Genomic DNA, 19,945 nt, shown 5'->3' with positions numbered 1-19,945 from the left:
ATTGCAGTTCAGTATTCTTTTTATCTGTAGAGTGTATATTTGATTTTAGATAGCAGAAAGACTTTTTTCATGATTTTTCCCTTTTTTTCTTTTTTTCCTATTTAGAAAGCAACAACAGCAGCTGCTAAAAGGCATGAGATTAATATCTAGTAAGGTTTTTTTTTTCAGGAAAGTAGGTGGAGTCAGGCTCTGCTGATGTCTTGCCTTGCTTCACAGCAGAGATAAGAGCGCTGCTGGGGTATTTACAGGCACAGCTGATGAAAGAAGGTTTGCATTTTCCTGTGAATATAAGCGGAGAACCAGATATGATTCTTTCAACCTGTGAGTAAACTGGCCCACATATTTTTCTCTTGAAGTATTGTTTTGTGCAGCGCTTGTGTGTACACAGCAAATGAGCTACTTGCCATAATGATACCCAACAGTTTTCTCTCATGCAGCTTGGTTGCAGATTGAGTGGTCTGTATTTGGACTCCTTTTCTTGATTTTCAAAATTACTACATAAATTTGAATCCATTATATGATGGATGCAGTAAAACATCTATCTTTTCTGATAGATATGGATGGAAATGTGGAGATACTCCCATATGTTGTCCCTAGTGGCACGCAGAAATTAGATATGAATTAAAAGTTTGGTAGAACTTGAGCCTGCTTTCCTCTAGTGCAGAATTAGTACAAAGAAGAACACAGAAAGCCTAAGTTTGTACATTTGAAAAGCTGAAAGCTTGTCTTTTGAAGTATTTTTTAGCAGCAAACTTTACTGGAATTTTCTACTAGATTAGCTGTCAGTGTAGTTGATCAGGAGGCATATTGAGCATTTTGGTAACGACTTGGATTTGTTGGGTGAAGCTGAATTTGAGTTTTTCTCAGTATAGCTTTGTATAGAGTTAATGTATCCCTACTGCAAGCATGAGAACTCTGCAGAACATTCTGTACAAAAACACAACCTAGAAATGGACTATGGCACTTTCAAAATCAGTAGTGCTTTGAGGTGCAGTGAATCAGAAAAGTGATCAAAGTGAACCAGATCAAGAGACGAAATAATAAAATGCTGATTATAAGAACTCATCTCTATCCTGATGCTTTCATCTAATCCTTTGATACTATTTCCCAAAGACTCTGAAATTGAGTGAGGTATAACTGAAGATAGGGAGAAGACTGCATGTGTTTGTGGCCAATTCACACACTGTCACACAATTTTATCAACCCAAGGCGTTCTGCTGGATGTTCTAGGGCTCTTTTAGCAAAACTACTGACAGCAATGGACCAAAATGGACCATGTGGACCAAAGGACATGCATCTTTTTACTGTGTCTTTTCTGGTTTTTGTTTGTTTGTTTTCTTTGTGAGTATTTGTCAAGCGAGCTTCAACATCTCATCACTAGGATTTATGCTTCTTCCGCAGGACTCACTTGCCACTATATCTTCTCACTTCTCAAAACTAGGCATGCTAAAGAAATTGATTTGGGGCATCATAGTCCTGTAAGTGATCATAATTAGTGCTAGTGTTGGGTTTCACACTTGTTAACCTGTCATCAGGAAAATGCGACTTTTAAAAAACCTCTTTCTAGGAAGGAAAAGATACTATCAATTAAATGGACTATGCTTCTTTTTTTTTTCTTCCCATGTTAAATTGATTGTGGAATTGGCTGACCTCTGAGATTGCAAACATTTGCTGGAAATTGGAAACAGAAAATTCTCTACACAGCGAAAGAAGGAGGTGTTGGCAAATCTTGGATGCAGCAGCCTAAATTCTCATCTTGTTTGAGTTCAACCAACATTTCAAGTTCTCCACCCGAATGATTTGTTAGAGATCCTTACTTCCTGAGGATCAAAGCCAAACGTATTTTTGTAGCTTACATTTTGACAGAGCTCAAGGGAATGTGGGCTGAAAGGTGAAGAGACGCTGTGGGTGCTGGAGAATTTTCTTCTTTCTGAAGTGCTGCTTTCACTGATACCATCACTGCTGGGTTTTTAAGTAATGAACTCTTCAATGTGATCGGGGGATCAAGGCCTACTAATATGTATGCGACTAAAAATCTTTGAATCCAGTGTTTTGTTTAAGAGAAGGTACTTAATTCAAAACAGGGAAATCAGAATTCTTTCATTGATTCATGTGGTATGTTTTAGGGTATAGTAGAAAAGAGATTCAAGAAGAAATGCTGAAAATCCATTTTTGATTTCTTTCTTGCTTTTTTTTTTTTTTTGTGTGTGTGTGTGTGTGTGTGTGTGTGTGTTAAAATACAGAGAGGTGTCTGTTTAATTTAATTTAATCTTTTTATTTTGATATAAAGCTTTTGAGTAGAAGACGGTAAAGACAAAGGAAGAGCCTCAGTCGTTGGGAGGGTGTGTGCAGCCATAAAAGTCTCAGGCAGGAAGTGCAGGTTTCCTGTAGCTGTGCAGTGAGCATCGCTGGGGCATCTGGAGGTAGCGCCCTACATGTAGTGATCTGCTTGTGTTGCTAGCAAAGATCAAATTGTTCAGTGTGTCATAGCTTTCACCATTTGCAGCGTTGGCCAAATATGTCGAAAAAGGAGGTTGGTGTAGAACAGGCTTTTCTGAGCCAAAGCTGTGGTCTAACATCTGCATTGACTTCCAGCTTTGGCTATGTGTTGTCAGCTTTTAGGATCTTACTAGAACATCAATTTCAAATTCGTTTCAGAATCAAACAATTCTAATGAGAAATGATGTATCTAATCAGACTACATGTGGTGTCAGACAAGTTTTCAAATGTCTCCTATTTCTTTTTGCACCCCACTTGAATCATTCATAAACAGCAATTACACTTCTGGAGGGTTTTTTTTGCTGTTTTTTTTCTTTTTTTCTTTTTTTTTTTCCAGGCTTAGAAAAGCAATATAAATAAAACAAATATTTCCCAGCTGACTTCTAAGAAAGGATTGTTTGTTCCAAGCTTGATCCCACTGAAGACACTAGGTAATGCAGTTCTGTTGCCCAGCAATGTTAGAGACTGTGTTCAAAGTTAAGCTGCTGCAGATTTAAGCAGCTAAGAGACAGCTTAATGCATTAAAGTTGTGCAGCAAATAAACTGCATTACCCTCAAGTTTTTTGGCCTTATTTCTTTAAAGAAAATTGTCACTGTCATCTGGTTTGGGTATTTTGCATAGCTGTTAGTGGAAACTTTTATCAAACAGTTGATTATGTCTTCTGATTAGTGTAGGTTGGCCACCATCCCACACAGCAGGTTCTTTACAGGATGCAGCTCTAAGTCTAAGGGAAATGCCCTGTGACTTTTACGACAAATACTCTAACCAAAACATACATAAAATAGGTCTCTTCCACATCTAACTGAGAACTGTTTTTGTTCTTACCTTTCTGACGTCTGATATTGTCTTGTTTTATTACCATGAGATTTGCTGACTCATACTCCTTTGTAAAGAAAATAATTGCTTTTTTGTCAAACAGGTTACTAAATGTACTAAATGTGTTACTAAATGTGTGGTAGCACATTAGTGTGCTGTCCGCACACTTTGCTGAACTACTGATAAAAGACATTGGCAAATAGTCTCACAGGTTGACAGAAAGAACAACCTTTTTATTCCAAGACAGGACATTAGGATCAACAAGCCAAAAACTCTGTGAGGGAGAAACAAATGAAGACGTGGTGTGACTGTACAAGGATACATCATGTAAATGATCATAGAATCATCTAGGTGGGAGAAGAATGTAAAGATCACCAAGTCCAACTGTCAGCAAGATTAGGAACGAAATTCCAAGACCTTGGGAACCCTATTTCAAATAACATTCTGAGACCTGTTCTTATACTATGACCTCCATATCAGAGCCTGTATGGAACTGGAACAGTTCAGATGTCAACCTTTCACTTAATGATTTCAAGTGACTTCTAACCCATTTTAAATCAGCTGAAATTATCTTGTATTATCCTTGTTCCTCATACAAGATATCCCATACTAACATTTCTGTAAATGTACAATGGAAGTGATGGTGTTTCCATTGTATTTATCTCAGGATTATCAACCACCTAGCATGTAAGTGTAAGGCACATATTTTGTTAGCATATTAAACCTGGGTTAATGAATGCACTGTGTGAATGGTTGGAACAAAATAAGGGAAATCAGTACTGTTTTAAATAATAAAGTATATTGTATGTCCTTTAAGTAAGACTTAGAATAAGAAAAGTCTAACGCAAATGCAGGTCTGTATTTGGCTCAAGTGTTGTAGAAATTCTGTGACTGCTGAAGGAAATTGGTTGTCTACTTCTTGTCTGTCATGGTGTTCCCATCTCATTCTTTGCACTGGAGAGAGCTTCCACAGGGCAGTATGGTGACTTAGATCAGTACGTATCTCACTGATGTCTTTTTTTTTCTGTCTTAATGAGCAGATTTCTTTCATCGTGTAGCCTCGTAATTAAGAGAGATTTTAATGCTGTTAGTGGACAGATACAACTGGGCTGGGAGAAAAGTTCAACTCTCTTTGGTGGATGCAAATTCAACCTTAATGTTTTGCTAGATATCTCAAAGCACAAAAGAGTTAATAATAGAGCTAAGTAGCCATTCATTATGTAAATTTTGTAAACAATCAATCACTGCATATGTGGAAAATGTTCTTGCTTACAGATCACACCATCCAGTCTGTTTTCTGCTGCTGCTGCTGCTGCGCGGTGCAAAAACGGTATGTGAAATGCTTCAGCTTTTCAGCAATTAAGGCAGTCAAAATGTTTATACATGAAATCCATCTATTTTAAAAACTATTTTAGGATTTTAAAAGTCCGTATACCTTTAGTAGAAAGACTAATTATGCAGAAGTTAAAAGAAGCTCTACTCTGCACATCCCTACTATGAATGAAGGCATATGTTTCATAAATATTTTCATGTGGATGTTTGTAGAAGTTTATTCTCAAAAGCAATTCTTATTTTTCAAAATTAGAGCAATGAGAACAAAGATAAACATGGACCCCAACACTGACCTGGAGACCCAGTACTCAGCCTCTCAATCAGAGGATTCCTATGCACCTGCTTGGAAGTGTAAGGTAAATAACATTTTGGTAGATGAAAAAAACTGAGATGATGTGACATCCAGTGACTCACTGCTGAAACAAGCAGAGGAGTAAGTAGCTCTTGGGCACATAGGTTGCTTGGTTGCATATACCTTTAAAAAATATCCAAAGTATCCAAAGATTCATACTGATGGAAATAAAGGATTGTAGTGAGGTTCCCAAGTTTGCTGTCACAGATGAGGGTAGTTAATTCTTCACTTTTGGGTTTGGCTAATGGAGGTGGGAAAAGTGAGGACTGCCCTGTAGGGAAGGTGCAATTTCATTATCACAGAACTGCACGAGTTGGAGGGGACCTCAAGAGATCATTGAGTCCAACCCCCATACTAAAGCTGCTGCCCTATAATATGTCACACAGGTAGGCATTCAGGCGGGTCTTGAGTATGTCTCTAGGAAGAGACTCCACAACCTCTCTGGGCAACCTATTCCAGTACTCAGTCACCCTTACTGTAAAGAAGTTTTTCCGCATATTTGCATGGAACTTCCCATATTCAAGTTTTAGGCCATTATTCCTTGTCCTATCACTACACACCTTCAAAAAGAGCCTGGACTCATCCGTTTGCCTTCCATCTCCTTTCAGATATTTATAAGCATTAGTCAGATCCCACCCCCAGCCTTCCTTTCCCTAGGCTGAACAGACTTATGTTACTTAGCCATCCCTCATGCACTTTATCATCTTTGTGGTGTTCTGCTGGACTCCTTCCAGGAGATCAATGTGTTTTTTTTGAACTGGGGAGCCCAGAACTGAACACAGTAGTCTAAATGTGGCCTCAGCAGGGCAGAGTAGAGGGGGAGGATCATCTCCATTGACCAGCTGGCCACACTCATTTTAATGCACTCCAGGATACCATTGGCCTTCTTGGCCACAAGGGCACACTGCTGGCTCATGGCCAACCTGTTGTTCACCAGGACACCCAGGTCCTTCTTTGCAGATCTCGTCTTCAGCAGTTCACCCCGTAACCTGTACTGATGCACGCATCCAAACCTTGCTCAGTTTCATGTGAAAAGTCCACCTCAGCTGTGCTAGATCTAAATTGAATTAGTCTGAGTTGTCAGAACATAACTGAAGGCAAAACTAAAACCAAACCTGATGCATAAGAAAAAGGTTGTGTTCCCTCTCACTTGCTAAGAATGCTTGTAGTGCTCTCCATGTTAATTCCTCAGATAAATTGCCACTATTTTCAGTGCTGCTTTGCTAATTTACACTAAGTTGTCCCTGCAATCATACTATGTAGGAGTCAACCAAAGAACAGGAGGAAGATTAGGTAGATGGCTTGTCTTTTATTTACTTTACTTTCCATTTTAACTTTGGTTTTGATACCACACTGCTTTACAAATAACAGTTTTACAAGGTTATTGTGCTTTATGGTGGGAATTTATGGCCATGGTTATTACCTTCTAGTTACTGAGATGCTATAGAAGTAGGGGACTTATACAAGAAATAGACGAGAGAAAAGTCTAACTATGGAAGATACTTTCTTTTTCACTAGCGTAAGAAGAAACTGCATGTAAAGAACAAGCCATTACCTCCTCTACCTGCCGAGGCTTTCAAAGACTACACAAAAACCCTCAAAGTTATTGCACTGTATGACTTTTCTGCTAGAGGACCCTCTGATTTAACACTCAAGCAGTCAGAAGAATACCTTATCCTTGAACAGTATGATCCTCACTGGTGGAAGGCAAGAGACCAATATGGGTAAGAGACTGGGCATCTAATCTTAAAGCCACTTCCTATACAGAGATTAAAAAAATCCACCAGCTGTTTGTAGGTTTATCCTACAACCCTCTAAACATGTAGAATGAGGTATAGTAACTTTAATGGAGGTTTGAAGGTATAGAGCTATGTACAAGGGACATGGGCTAATTGAGAAGAGTTTGGACAGTACCTGGCACTCCAGAAATGGGGTGGCATCTCCTCTCTGCTGGGAATACAGAATTATGTCATAGTCTTAGTAAGTTCCAAAGCAACATAAAAGTACATCTGAAGACTATGCGAACCACTCGGCTTTGAGCCATGTGAAAATCCACCTTTATATGCTTCAAGTGCTCTACCATGTGTTGTATATGTGTTTTCATAAAGACTGCCGAGTCTGATAAGACATTTAAGTGAAACAAAACCCCTAATCAAAGGTTCATGGGCATTTTACAGAGCTGGATAAGTTCTTTTAGGATCCTTGCTGCATTTAGATTTCTTTTCATGTTGATCCTCTTTCTCCACAATTTCTTCAGAGTATCCTGTAATCTAATATGCAGAGTGATTACATGTTATGCAATAACTGTCTCTTTTTCATTCACATCCCTCTTTTAAATACTTTTAAACACTTTTTTTTTTTTTTTCTCAAGTCAGATTTGCAGTTAAAGTCCACCTCATTATTATTTTGTATACATGTGCAAGCACATACTTTCTTCATATTGAAGAATTGTTACAAGGATAGAATTAAAGCTAATTATTTCTGATTTAGAAGAAATGTCACTTTATTTTTGTAAGCTTTGTTTTGATTTTACTTGGAAATTTTCCTTAACATGCTGTCCTTGGCACTCCACTAAGTACCTGTCATTTCAATAGCCATCCACAATCTGGCGCAGAAACACCTTGGCTCAGATGAGAGGAGTTATACTCTTATTCGATTCTCATGCTGGGATTCAGAATCTAAAAACATAACCAACAGTGTAAATAACTTCTGTCATTCAATAGAAGAAGATACGTATCTTAATCCTATTAATATTTTACATCTTACTATTCTATTATCCTCAATGTGTTTCAGGAATGAAGGTCTAATTCCTAGCAATTATGTTACTGAGAACACAGAAAGTAATCTAGAAACATATGAGTAAGTACTCCTGAAGAAGATGGCTGTGCTTTCTTTTCTAGAAGTTGAGTAGTAGGTTTTAGCACTTGGTCTTTCAGCTTTTACTAGAAGACTGATTGTGAACAGGTGTTTTCTTTGTTTTCTTTATTGAAACCTCTTTTGGTTGTTGTTGTTGTTATTGTTTTTTATAAAACATCACCCTTAGAATGTATTAAACGTTTTTATTATGGTCTGTCTATTTGGACCATTTAATGGGATGACACTAAGCTGAGCTGTGCAGTTGATACAGCAGAAGGGAGGGATGACATCCAGAGGGACCTTGATAAAGTCAAAAGAGTGGCCCATGTGAACCTAATGAGGTTCAACAAAGCAAGGTGCAAGGTTTTGCAGCTAGGTCAAGTAAACATCAGATATGTATGCAAACTGGGAGAAGAACTCCTTGAGAGTAGCCCTGCTTAGAAGGATTTAGGGATTAAGATTGATGAAATTTATCATAATTATATGATGAAATTTATCATAATTATATGATGATTATGATTGATTTCATCAATCATAATCATCATATAATTATGATAAATCATAATGACAGAATCAAGATATGTCCTATTTCTGTAGGTTCACTACATAGTATCACTTCAGTCTGATCTCTTCCTGTTGTGAACATCTAGTTGATTATCTAGAATCTAGTTTCAGTTTCTTCAGCCTGGTTTCCTGGAGAGAAAAGTAAAATACGTCATAACTCCAGTGAAGAGGGGGCTGAAGTGGGGAGTTTCACTGTAAGATTCATCAACATTTAGCATAATTGTTTCCTGTTTTTCTTTTTCTTTGATTTCACCTCATGTTTAATTATAGTGAATTCAATGGGGAAAATGTCATATTTACCGAGATCTAATGAATTCCAAATTAAGAGACACTTGATATGCAGCAGTGGTTAGTTCTATTCAGGTTTTAACACTGGAGATAGAGCAACCATTAACACTAACCCTTATTTCTGTGAAGCAAAACAAATATCAATCGGTACTGGCTGAAGTTAATATGTCAACCTGTTGCAGGTGGTATTGCAAGAACATCAACAGAAGCCAGGCAGAAAGACTCTTGCGACAGAAGGTAACTCAGTCTATACATTCAGTTAATAATATCTATGAAGAATTACTAGTAGAGGTGTCAAGAAAGTTCCAACAGCCAAATCCATCTCTGTTTGACATGCAGTAAAAGAGGGTTCTTTAAAACAAAAGGATGGCTTTCTGGGGTACAGTGTAGTGCAAACTGTCCAGACATCCTAGAATTTTACACTGTTACCCCAGCAAATTCTATTAAGATTTTCCATATTGAGTAATATGAATTACATGGAGCTTACTGTGCTTGTCTTTTGATATGAAACTCTGAGGGCTGAAATCCTTGCAGTAAGTTAGTGAGGTGGCAGAGCATAACAAAACCCCTGATCCTTCCTTATTTACACACCATGCTGTATTCTACCTTCTCTTACAATTCATGCTGTATTCTACCCTCTCTCTCTCATGGCATTTGGTTGTCATCTAGCTTGTATAAAACTCATTAGGCTCAAGTGCTAACATGTGGCTTGGGCATGATAGAGCAGAGAACACTGCAGATGAAATTGTTTTACAGCAATTTTCCAGTGATTTTTATAATTTTAATAAATGAAAGAATTTTCACTACTTCATGTTGAAGAGTGTAATTCACCTAAAATATTTAACTCTGGCACTTAATATTTTTCTTTGGTTAATTTTGCTCTGCTTTGTTATCAGTTCCTGTTCGCTGCTGCTTTATCGCCCTCCCAAAGTAGTCATAGGTATACCACTGAATTCAGTAATCAGCTGCAAGTGCTATTTCAAGAGACTTTTATTCAAGAAAGTAAATATCTGCATTTCTTTTCAGGCCAAAGAAGGCTCATTTGTTGTCAGAGATTCGAGCCAACAGGGAATCCTTACACTGTCTGTGTATTCACAGTCTAAAGGGTGAGTTGCTCTCAGTGGTTGTGGTTTGATTGAAAATGTGAAGGAAGAGCTTCCCTAAAACTCCTTGGGATCGGGGCAGGCTGAATATATGGTGCACAGGAGCAATGAGTCACCAGTACTATTTGTGCAGCACTGTGGCAAATTGCAGCCCATATACTGAAATGGTGGTGCTGGGCATTTGAGAGTCACAGAATCCTGAAATACTCTGCTCCAAGGACTGCTCATCTCAGCATTGTGGCACTAACAATAAAGCTTTACAGTCTCATTTTGCCTGTTTTTACACAAAGTATTGTGGCTGCCACACCAGTAAAATACAGTTAGATTTGTGGTATCATAGAATCATAGAATTACCCAGGTTGGAAAAGACCTTGAAGATCATCAAGTCCAACCACAGCATAACCATAGTACTCTAACAACCCTCAGCTAAATCATATCCCTGAGCACCACATCCAAACGGCTCTTAAACACATCCAGGGATGGCGACTCAACCACCTCCCTGGAGAGCCTATTCCAGTATTTAACTACCCTTTCTGTAAAGAAGTGTTTCCTAACGTCCAGCTTAACAACGTCAACCTAAAACCATCAAAAACATCAAACATTTTTACTGACAATCATAATCTTTTGTTGATTTCAGAAGTCACGGTGGAGACATTCGACATTATCAAATTAAGAAAAACCACTTGAAACAGTATTATGTAGCAGAAAAATATCTATTCTCCTCTATTCCAGAGCTCATTCAGTATCATCAACACAATGCTGCAGGTAATGGATATAAGTTGATAAGGTTTTACTACTGATGCTCTGAAACTCATCGAGACCTTGAGAATCTGGATGTCACTCTTGAACTAATCCTTTCCTTCCAAAGAGATACACGATCTTTTCTATTGCTAGTAAATTCAAGTGTACTGTGATCCTTTCTGCTGAAGCTGTAGCTGCAATGTGCATACATCATGGGGGGAATGAAAATACCAAACCCGTATATATGAATGAAACTAATTTTACAGAACTAGAAGCCTTATGTTCTTACCCATTCTGTATTCTCTTGGTTCATATTTGATTGAATGTATCTTGCACAAAATTTGATCATGGTTCAGTGACTTGCATGCATGCAATCTGAGAAGAACAGGAGCTGTGCTATGCACCAGCAGGCAGCTTTTGCAGACTGTGGCACACACATGACAAACAAAAGGCGGAACTGGGAGGCACAAGGACTCTCTAACACTGACTCACAGCCTATCAGAGTTAGCCACCCCTAGTTGCTGGCTCATGGTGGCCTGTTATAATTTCTAGCATTCAAAATGCCATTCATTCTTGGTTCTGTCTATCATTTCAATATGGATTTAAATGTTTTTAGCACGAGTGAATAGAGACTGAAACATTTTTGAGAGCAAGTATGATGTAGTATAGTTAAAAATGGAGTAATTGGTCAACAGAATATTGGTGCTTTGTTTCCTGCAGGTCTTATCACTCGTCTCCGACATCCAGTCAGATCAATCAGATGTTCCTTACCAGCAACAGCAGGATTTAGTTACGGTAAATTCTTCATCTTGTTTTGGTGGGAATGTAGGTATCTGTCTGGATCTTGAGATCACAATCATATGGCTAATTGTGTCCATGAAATTTCCCAGTCATGTGAAATGCATAACCAGCTTCATAATCACCAGACCACAGGTGTCAAATCCAAATGAAAGACCTGACTCAATTTCTTCAGTTTAGTGAGTGCTTCTTTCACAACCACTAATGCCTTTCTGGATTTCCAAAAGCAGACCAAAGACTCCCATATACGTTTACTAGATTTGCAAAAGGTTTTGTATTTAAATACCTATGAAAATAAAATTAATATTGTTGATTAGGAAGACTTTCTTTTGTTGGTTGTGGAAGTTTTAGAAATAAGAATGTCTTACGCGGAGTTAGAAAATAAGCAATAAATGTTGGAGCTGTGCATACAGATCAGGAAGTTAATATTAACTGATAGATGTGTATGTATGAATATACATATATACATATACCCATACATACATACAAATATATATATGTATATGAATTTCCAAAAGCATGCATCTTTACTGTGAATTAGTATCAAGGCTTAACATTTCTGAAGGGCAGAGTTATTTTGGTAGTTGCAATACAGGCAGTCAGTAACTATTTCTGTGGCTGTATTAGTCCTCTGGAACTGATTTAAAGTTAAAAACATCATAGATGACAGTGCCAAAAGAAAACATCTCAGAAGTAATCAAAGCCAGTTTCTTGCCTTATCTTCAAGCCTCAGGCTTTCCTATGTTAAACATTTTAAACAGCATTCTACAGGCTGTAAAAGTACCACTCATGTATAAACAAATACGTGTGGAAAGCTCCAGATAAGTAAAATCTATGCGATAGCTGATGAACAGTTGTGACGCCTTGCTGTGTACATTAACTGCAGAGAGCCATGTTTCCTAGTTGTAACACACAGGGTTGTTTGTTACAGAGGAGTGGGAACTGAACCCTTCAGAACTGACGTTTGTGAAAGAGCTTGGGCGTGGGCAATTTGGAATTGTTCATCTGGGTAAATGGAAAGCAACCATCGAGGTTGCCATCAAAAAAATCAATGAAGGTGCAATGTCTGAAGATGATTTCATGGAGGAGGCCAAGTTGATGATGTAAGTACAAAAGCTATTCTAGCTCACAGATGACACTGAGATGACCAAGAAACTAATACAACCTAAGTCCATTTAAAACAAACAAAGCTACTGTGATGGAAATAGTGGATGTGAAGGACTAAAAAGCTTCTGTAATGGTTGCTATACCACTCACCGGGGTCTTTCTTTAGAAGGTGTGCTGCTTTGCACTCGGAGCCTAGTGGGCAGTAGATGTGCTGACAGTTATTCCTACAGCCATTCTTTCATCTATAACTCAGTGCCTCTAGGAGCATGGGCAGAACTAACTAGACCTAACTAAAGTTTCTGAGAAGCTGCATTGCCATTCTTGCTGTTTTTGAAAATTGGGGAATTATCCATACCAGGTGTTGGCACAATCCATAGAAAGAGGTAAAAACAGAGGTGAAGAACCCCTGCAGCCTCTCATGTCCCCTGCCTGAAAGCCAGGCAAAATAAGACCTTTCCACTTCATATTTCCAAATCAAGGCTTATATTCACTCCATCTGTATAACTGATGGACTATCACAGTTTTGCAAAATGAACCTTTTTGAGGAAATTGTTTGCAGATGTGCGTTAGGTAGGGGGCAACTCCAGGGCTAGTTGAACTGAATAATGTTTATCAAATACTGAAAGTGTTTCTCAAAATTATCACAAGAATGAAAGGTCTAGTTACCTTTTGAATTGGACTCGATGACCCTTATGAGTCCCTTCCAACTTGGGATATTCTTTGATTTTATGATTCTACCTACCAGAGACAAATGATCTCCTGACTGAAATGCAATTTTAAACAGGAAACTATCCCACCCAAAGCTGGTCCAGCTATACGGGGTGTGCACACGCCAGAAGCCTCTCTACGTGGTGACTGAATTCCTGGAGAACGGCTGCCTGCTCAACTACCTGCGGCAGTGGCGAGGGAAGCTCAGCAAAGACATGCTGCTGGGAATGTGCCTGGATGTGTGTGAAGGGATGGAGTATCTGGAGAGAAATAACTTCATTCACCGTGATTTAGTAAGTACAATGGGTTTTTCTGAAGTTCTCAGTGAATATTTATGATATAGAACATGCCATTGAATTTTAAGGGTGCTTATGTGCTCCTCAAGGCTTTAACAAAGCCTTTGTGTACCTACATTTCTTTTGCTCCCTGCTGCCTTACCTTAATACTGGGAAATATGGGTGGCTTGTCTGCCCTGCCCTTCAGAAACAGGGAAGTAAGAGGTCACAGAAACACTTTTTAAATAATTCATATTAAGTTTCCTGATGTTAACATTCAGGCAAATACCTGCTTGGATAACTAAACTCTGTATCCGGAAAGTTATTTTACTGTGCAAGGATACTCGAAATTATTGCAGCTCATGGTACAAGTATTCATGCAGGTATCATGCTATGTTCATGAAATCAGACAGCAGTGAAAGGTGTTCACCAACACTGAACCAGATCTTTACTTTTTTCTCATCCTTTTGAGCAAGGCGCACATCTCCTTTCAGAATATAAAATGCATGAGCTGAAAGTAAATTATCTATTGTATTCTTCTTAAAAATGCTTTTGCCTGGGTTTCAGATATGCTTTTCTCATTTCTCCTAGGCTGCAAGGAACTGTTTAGTCAATGCTGAGCACACTGTCAAAGTATCCGACTTTGGCATGGCAAGGTAGGAGATACAAGCTCAGTGAGTGCTCTGTTTCATGTCACTTGTAACGAGACCTATTGCCACCCTCACTGCTTGCTTGCTGGTGTGGGGAATTCCACTGTACAAAATGTCTACAATTCTGATCAAATCAATGACACTGCTGTTCAGCTGTTGTACTGTGGACAGAGTGTCATATTGACCTCTTGCTGAGTGCAAGAGAGGTGAACAAAATATCTGGCGAATGTCATCAGTAGTTTGTGGACAGAGAAATGCCCAGAGTGCCCTGGGCTGGCAGAAGCTGGATCATCTTCCTGGAGAAGAGAAGGCTGCAGGGTGACCTCATTGCAGCCTTCCAGTATTTAAAAAGGGGATTATAATCAGAAGGGAAATCAACTTTTTACAAGGATAGATAGTGATAGGACAAGGGGGAATGGTTTTAAGCTCAAGGAGGGAAGCTTTGTATTAGATGTCAGGGGGAAGTTCTTTATGGATGGAGTGGTGAGGTGCTAGAGTGGGCTGCCCAGAGAGGCTGTAGATGTCCCCTCCAGGTTGGATGGGGCCCTGGGCTACCTGGTCTAGTACCAGACCTGGAGGTTGGTGGTCCTGCCTGTGGTAGGGAGATTGGAATCTGATGATCCTTGGGGTCTCTTCCTCCCCAAGCCATTCTATGATTCTACGGTTCTAAGCACAGTAAAGTGAGTGCTTCAAATTTCTGGAGCCCAGTGAGGGCAGAAAGCCACTGGGAACAGAGGCAGGTGTTGGCCCTGACCTTTGGAGCCTCAACAGCAGGGCAGGTGAGGAAGGAAGATGTGGGCAGGAAGTGTGATGTGTGCTTCTTGGCAGGGAAGTGGTTTTTCTGCTTAGTGAGGAGACCAACCGCACATAAAGAGAGAGTGCAAGTACAGGGCAAAGAAATAAAGCTCTGTCCACTGTGCGGAGGTGATACAAACACTCCCTAATTAGTCAGGGCTCAGAACAGACCAGTTTCATACCGGAACCTTTCTGTGCCTGCCCCAAAAATAAGAAAGGGACACAAAGAGGCGATGGCCTCAAAGTTGTGCCAGGGGATGCTTGGGTTGAATATCAGGAGAACTTTACAGAGAGCTGTTGTGCACTAGAATAGGCTCCCCAGTAAGGTGGTTGAGTTGCCATCCCTGGATGTGTCTAAAAACAATTTGGACATGGTGCTCAGGGACATGATTTAGCAGAGGGTTGTTAGAGTTAGGGTAGTATGTATAGGTTGAGGTTGGACATGATGACCTGAAAAGTCTTTTCCTACCTAAGCAATTCTATTGACTGGATCGATGGGCCAAGGTTAATGGCATACGTTTCATAGGGCCAACTGTTGAGTTCTGCATTTTGGTTACAACAACTCCAGGCAACCCTACAGGCTTGGGGAGGTGTGGCTGGAAAGCTGCCTGATGGAAAGAGACCTTGGTGTGCTGATGGACAGTTGGCTGAATATGAGCCAGCAGTGTGACCAGGTGGCCAAGAGGACCAGTGACATCCTGGCTTGTATCAGGAATGGTGTGGTGAGCAGGACTCCTGCCCCTGTACTCGGCATTGGTGAGGCCTCACCTTGAGTACTGTGTTCAGTTTTGGGGACCTCAGTACAAAAAGGACATGGAGGTACTGGAGCAGATCCAGAAAAGGGCAACGAGGCTTGTGAAGGGCTTGAAAAATCAGCCCTATGAGGAGAGGCTGAGGGAACTGGGGCTGTTTAGTCTGGGGAAAAGGAGGCTGAGGGGAGACCTTATTGCTCTCTTCCAGTATCTGAAAGGTGCTTAGAGAGAGTGGAGCAAGTATCTTATCAATGGTGACAAGTGACGGGACGAGGGGAAATGGCAGGGGATGGGAAATATTTACATCGCTTTTTTGGATATAGGGCTCAGCCTTTTAAAATATTACTGTATAAACGCCCTTATTGGGCACATAATTTTGTAGAATCAAAGAACCATTAAGGTTAGGAAAGACACTAAGACCATCTACTCCAACTGTCAACCTATCACCGTATTGCCTACTAAGCCATGTCCCTTAGTGTTCCATCTACACATTTCTTGAACACCTCCAGATGGTGACACCACCACCTCCCTGGGCAGCTTATTACCGAGCCTTATCACCCTTTTGGAGAGACTTTTTATCCTAATATCCAACCTGAACCTCCCCAGGTAGAAATTAAGGATGTTACCTCTCTTTTTAAAAAGTAATATGCATTGCTGCTGTTTTTCCTGCCTGCAGCATGAGGGGTCTTACCCAGGGGGTGATAACAACAGCCATCCTGTGAGCTCACAAACAGCACTAAATCATTTTATTACGACATACCTCTCACAAGCAATCAAATTACTCATTTAAATTGAAATCTCTTTCACTGCAAATATTCCCGTGTGGGTGTGTGTGCATTCTATATTATATTAATGCTACTATTTCTTGTCTTGCAAACTGACACAGTATTTTCATGGAATTGTAAACCACCTGTGCAAAATGCTGTCAGAACTGCTTGCACTTTAACTCTCACTAAAATATATGATGTTTGCTGATGTTCTTTAGGTACGTCATTGATGATGAATATGTCAGCTCTTCAGGTGCCAAGTTTCCAATCAAGTGGTCATCTCCTGAAGTCTTTCATTTCAAAAAGTACAGCAGTAAATCTGACATCTGGTCATTTGGTGAGTGGGTTTGGTTAACGTGTGACACGCTGTTTCCCCAAAACTACTGATAAGATCAAAGAAAGCACAATTTTTTTGCTGATGTTTCCTATCTCAATCTGTCTCATTTTTCGTATCTCGTCTGTATAGGAAGAGTGTGATTTTTTTTTTCAATAGACTTTTAATCTAAAATAATTGGTTTTCAACAGATGTGTTCTTGGAGTGTCTCCATTAACCAAATGCTTATTAATCTCATTTTCATGGACCATCACTTTAGCAGTCTTCAATAGGAGCAGAATTACATCAGCGCAAAATCTTTTTTCATTCACCTCAGGTTTCCCATATTTTTCATGCATTATTAAATACATAGAAAAGAATGAGACTTCTAGTATTATTAGACAACTTGTGGGTTTGCAGTTCTTGTTTTGTTCTATACTTTTTGATTCATTTCTAGGTGTACTGATGTGGGAAGTTTTCACAGAAGGCAAAATGCCTTTTGAAAGTAAATCAAATTATGAAGCTGTCCACGAGATTTCTGCAGGTAACCGACTTTATCGACCGCATTTGGCATCACACGCTGTGTACAAAGTCATGTACAGCTGCTGGCATGAGGTTTGTTGCTCTTCCTTTCTTGTGATATTACTTTACTTCACTTGCACTGTGGATCTGAAAACTATCCTCAAAAACTGGAGCCAAAACCTCTACTTCATGGAATTCCCAGTAATTTTTGCTATGCTTTTTCATGAGCCACATCTAGTTTAGATGCCTTTGTTTCTTTTGACTGTGGAATTCCATAAATACTAAGCATATTAACTACACAATAGGACTATACCATCCATGATTTTGAATATATCCCCTCTGCTTCCTCCCATAGTGTGCAGAGGAAGCGAATCTTCAGTTTTGCACAAAAACGCTCTCTTCTGAAAGTACTTTTTCATTGAATTGATTTCTGGCACGTTGATGAGCAGAACAAGATAAACTTGATCTCTTCATCGTGTGTCAACAAAACAAACTAATAATATGAATAATAATTCTAAGCGGTAGCTTTGATGTCCTTGTAACCATCTCCTATTAATTTAAATTTCTCCTCTGCTTTTTTTCTTTTTCCAGAAGCCTGAGGGACGTCCTACTTTTGCAGAATTAGTAGAAACCCTCACAGATATAATGGATATGGGATAACTGGGGGTTTTATACAGTTGTATTTACTGAAAAGCAAGCACTGAACTAGTCAATGTAGCTTATACTGAAAACTTCAGCCTTTTAGAGCAGTCTCTACTTCAGCTATGGTAGCAGCATCCCACATACTGAAGCTGTTTGGGCATAGCCTAATTTGGGCAAGATACCTGAGGAGACTGGGTTACTGGATTTGTACTCTCAAGCCTTTATTTCCATGAAAAATCTCCTATTTGGAAACAAGTAACCAAGCTTACTTGCCACATAAACTCTTCTACTTATTCTTTTTGTCAGAGCTTTGCTTCCCGTAACAAACTGGTAAGAGATGATTTGTTGCTTATTATGGCTCATACACAGGGAAATAGTGATTAGCAGCAGCAAAAGTGGTGGAAGAACCTGTGACAAAGTTCCAGGACTAAAGGCAGAGCCTTTTGCATTGCAAAACATGAAGGAATAGAGCAGTTTTAGAGGTAACTCAGCACCCAGGCAGCATGCGGATGTTTGCCCAGACACTGCACTGCACAGTTGCTGGCACATAAAGGTGGTGGAAGCAGCAGTTGTCCTGTGGTGGCTCCTGACCCACATTCAAACAGCTGGAAGGGCTCAGAAACCTTGAAGAATTTTAATCCTGCTCGTAGGTAAAGGTGAATTTTGTGTGAAACAGAGATAATAATTAAAGATTATTTTATTCAACCCTCCCCCTGAACTTTTCATTGTCTTCCATTCCTTGCTTGCTGCAGCATACTCAAATGTCGGCGCTTTTCTTAGTCCTCTTCCTGCAAGTGCCTGGAGTGGAGAACAAAGAAAAGCTGAAAGCTGGCCATAAAACAAAGTATTTTGTGTTAGTTTAGCTCAAGCAGAGTCTGTGAGACCTAACTTGCCCCATTTCTGTAACTGTACCTGTTAGCTTATTATTAACTTCTTAACTTATTAACTTCTAATTCTTAATTTTGGTCAGTGCAAATGTATTACAGGAAAGACAGGTGAATTTGGTGATTTTTCAATACAGGGGACAGTCAGGTCATTACAAATAAATAGTCGTTTAAAAATGTGGTTGCGTTATGAATTATTAATACATAAGCACATCATATTTCGTTTTATGGCCTACCATAGACAAAATACTCCAAAGCCAGTAGATGAAGAATGATGAACGTCTGAACAAATTAGCTTTTTCATTTCTGCATTTTAAAAGTAACTGTAACAGCACAATCAATCATTCCCAGTTTTGGATTTCCAGAAGGCGATGGCATCTCTGGGCCTAATCTGTAGCTTTATTTAGTTCACTTTTACTGCAATAGCATTCCGATAGTTACCAACCCTTGGGGAAGGGAGTGCTTAACTCTACCATTTGGGAGTAACTTCACCCACTTCCTTCTGCTCAAGTGAAACCTGATATTCTCATCCTTTTGTGTAATCTGCTGTAAGAATTGCCACCAACCTATGGCTCTGTTTACTTTTATAACTGACTTATTCATGAGCATTCAGTTCCATCTCAGATGTCTAACTGCTTACAAACGTATACAATATAGTCCTCTGCTTTGAGCTCACTACAAGTTTATGCCTGTATTACGGAAGCACGATACTTCTGAGCTGATGATGCTCTACAAAAAAATAAATAAATTCAAACTCTATCTGAAATTTAAATGCACTCACAGACTTTTAATAATCTGAGAGGAATATTTTCTGACTGCTCTCGTAAAACTGGTTTTGCTACATGTATTACTGCAAGTTAATATGTAATACCACAGTACCATGCAATAAAAAAGGGGCTCTGGTAAGTTCACGTTCTTGAAGCACCCTGCTTTTGTTTGTATTGGTGAGTTGTCCCATGGTGAGCATGCAACTTTGACATTCACTAGTCTCAGATGGAAAGTAATACTTGCCTACCATTACCTCTGCTTCAGAATTTCACCTTTCTGGAGGCGGGACAAATTACGAGTAGGCTGATGTCAGCATTCTGACGCAGATGAATTTAATAGCTTATATCACAAGGCTGACAGTAAATAAATTAAAAAGCACTATCATGTGCTTCAGAGTCAGTGGAATCAGTGT

At 39.4% G+C, this 19,945-nt stretch overlaps 1 protein-coding gene across 1 annotated transcript; it reads left to right on the top strand.

Moving 5' to 3' along the window:
• The first annotated feature begins 239 nt into the window (after positions 1-239).
• Positions 240-18,593, top strand: TXK (TXK tyrosine kinase). The gene is made up of 15 exons (XM_072335489.1): positions 240-321; positions 4,592-4,646; positions 4,902-5,004; positions 6,519-6,724; positions 7,794-7,859; positions 8,891-8,945; positions 9,735-9,814; positions 10,449-10,576; positions 11,273-11,347; positions 12,282-12,453; positions 13,242-13,458; positions 14,032-14,096; positions 16,623-16,741; positions 17,175-17,332; positions 17,831-18,593. Exons 1-15 carry the CDS (start codon positions 258-260, stop codon positions 17,897-17,899), a joined length of 1,632 nt encoding a protein of 543 aa, XP_072191590.1. The 5' UTR covers positions 240-257; the 3' UTR covers positions 17,900-18,593.
• Positions 18,594-19,945: the final 1,352 nt, after the last annotated feature.

The sequence above is a fragment of the Excalfactoria chinensis genome, chromosome 4 (genome assembly GCF_039878825.1).
Source record: "Excalfactoria chinensis isolate bCotChi1 chromosome 4, bCotChi1.hap2, whole genome shotgun sequence".
Lineage (NCBI taxonomy): Eukaryota > Metazoa > Chordata > Aves > Galliformes > Phasianidae > Excalfactoria > Excalfactoria chinensis.
This window is presented reverse-complemented; position numbering and strand designations above follow the sequence as displayed.

What these genes read in the sequence shown, in the direction of transcription:
- TXK (XM_072335489.1), top strand. Translation starts at nt 258, where the DNA reads ATGAAAGAAGGTTTGCATTTTCCTGTGAATATAAGCGGAGAACCAGAT. An exon ending in AAGGCAAGAGACCAATATGG is followed by an intron (nt 6,725 to 7,793) that starts GTAAGAGACTGG and finishes AATGTGTTTCAG; the next exon opens with GAATGAAGGTCTAATTCCTA. An exon ending in TGTACAGCTGCTGGCATGAG is followed by an intron (nt 17,333 to 17,830) that starts GTTTGTTGCTCT and finishes TTCTTTTTCCAG; the next exon opens with AAGCCTGAGGGACGTCCTAC.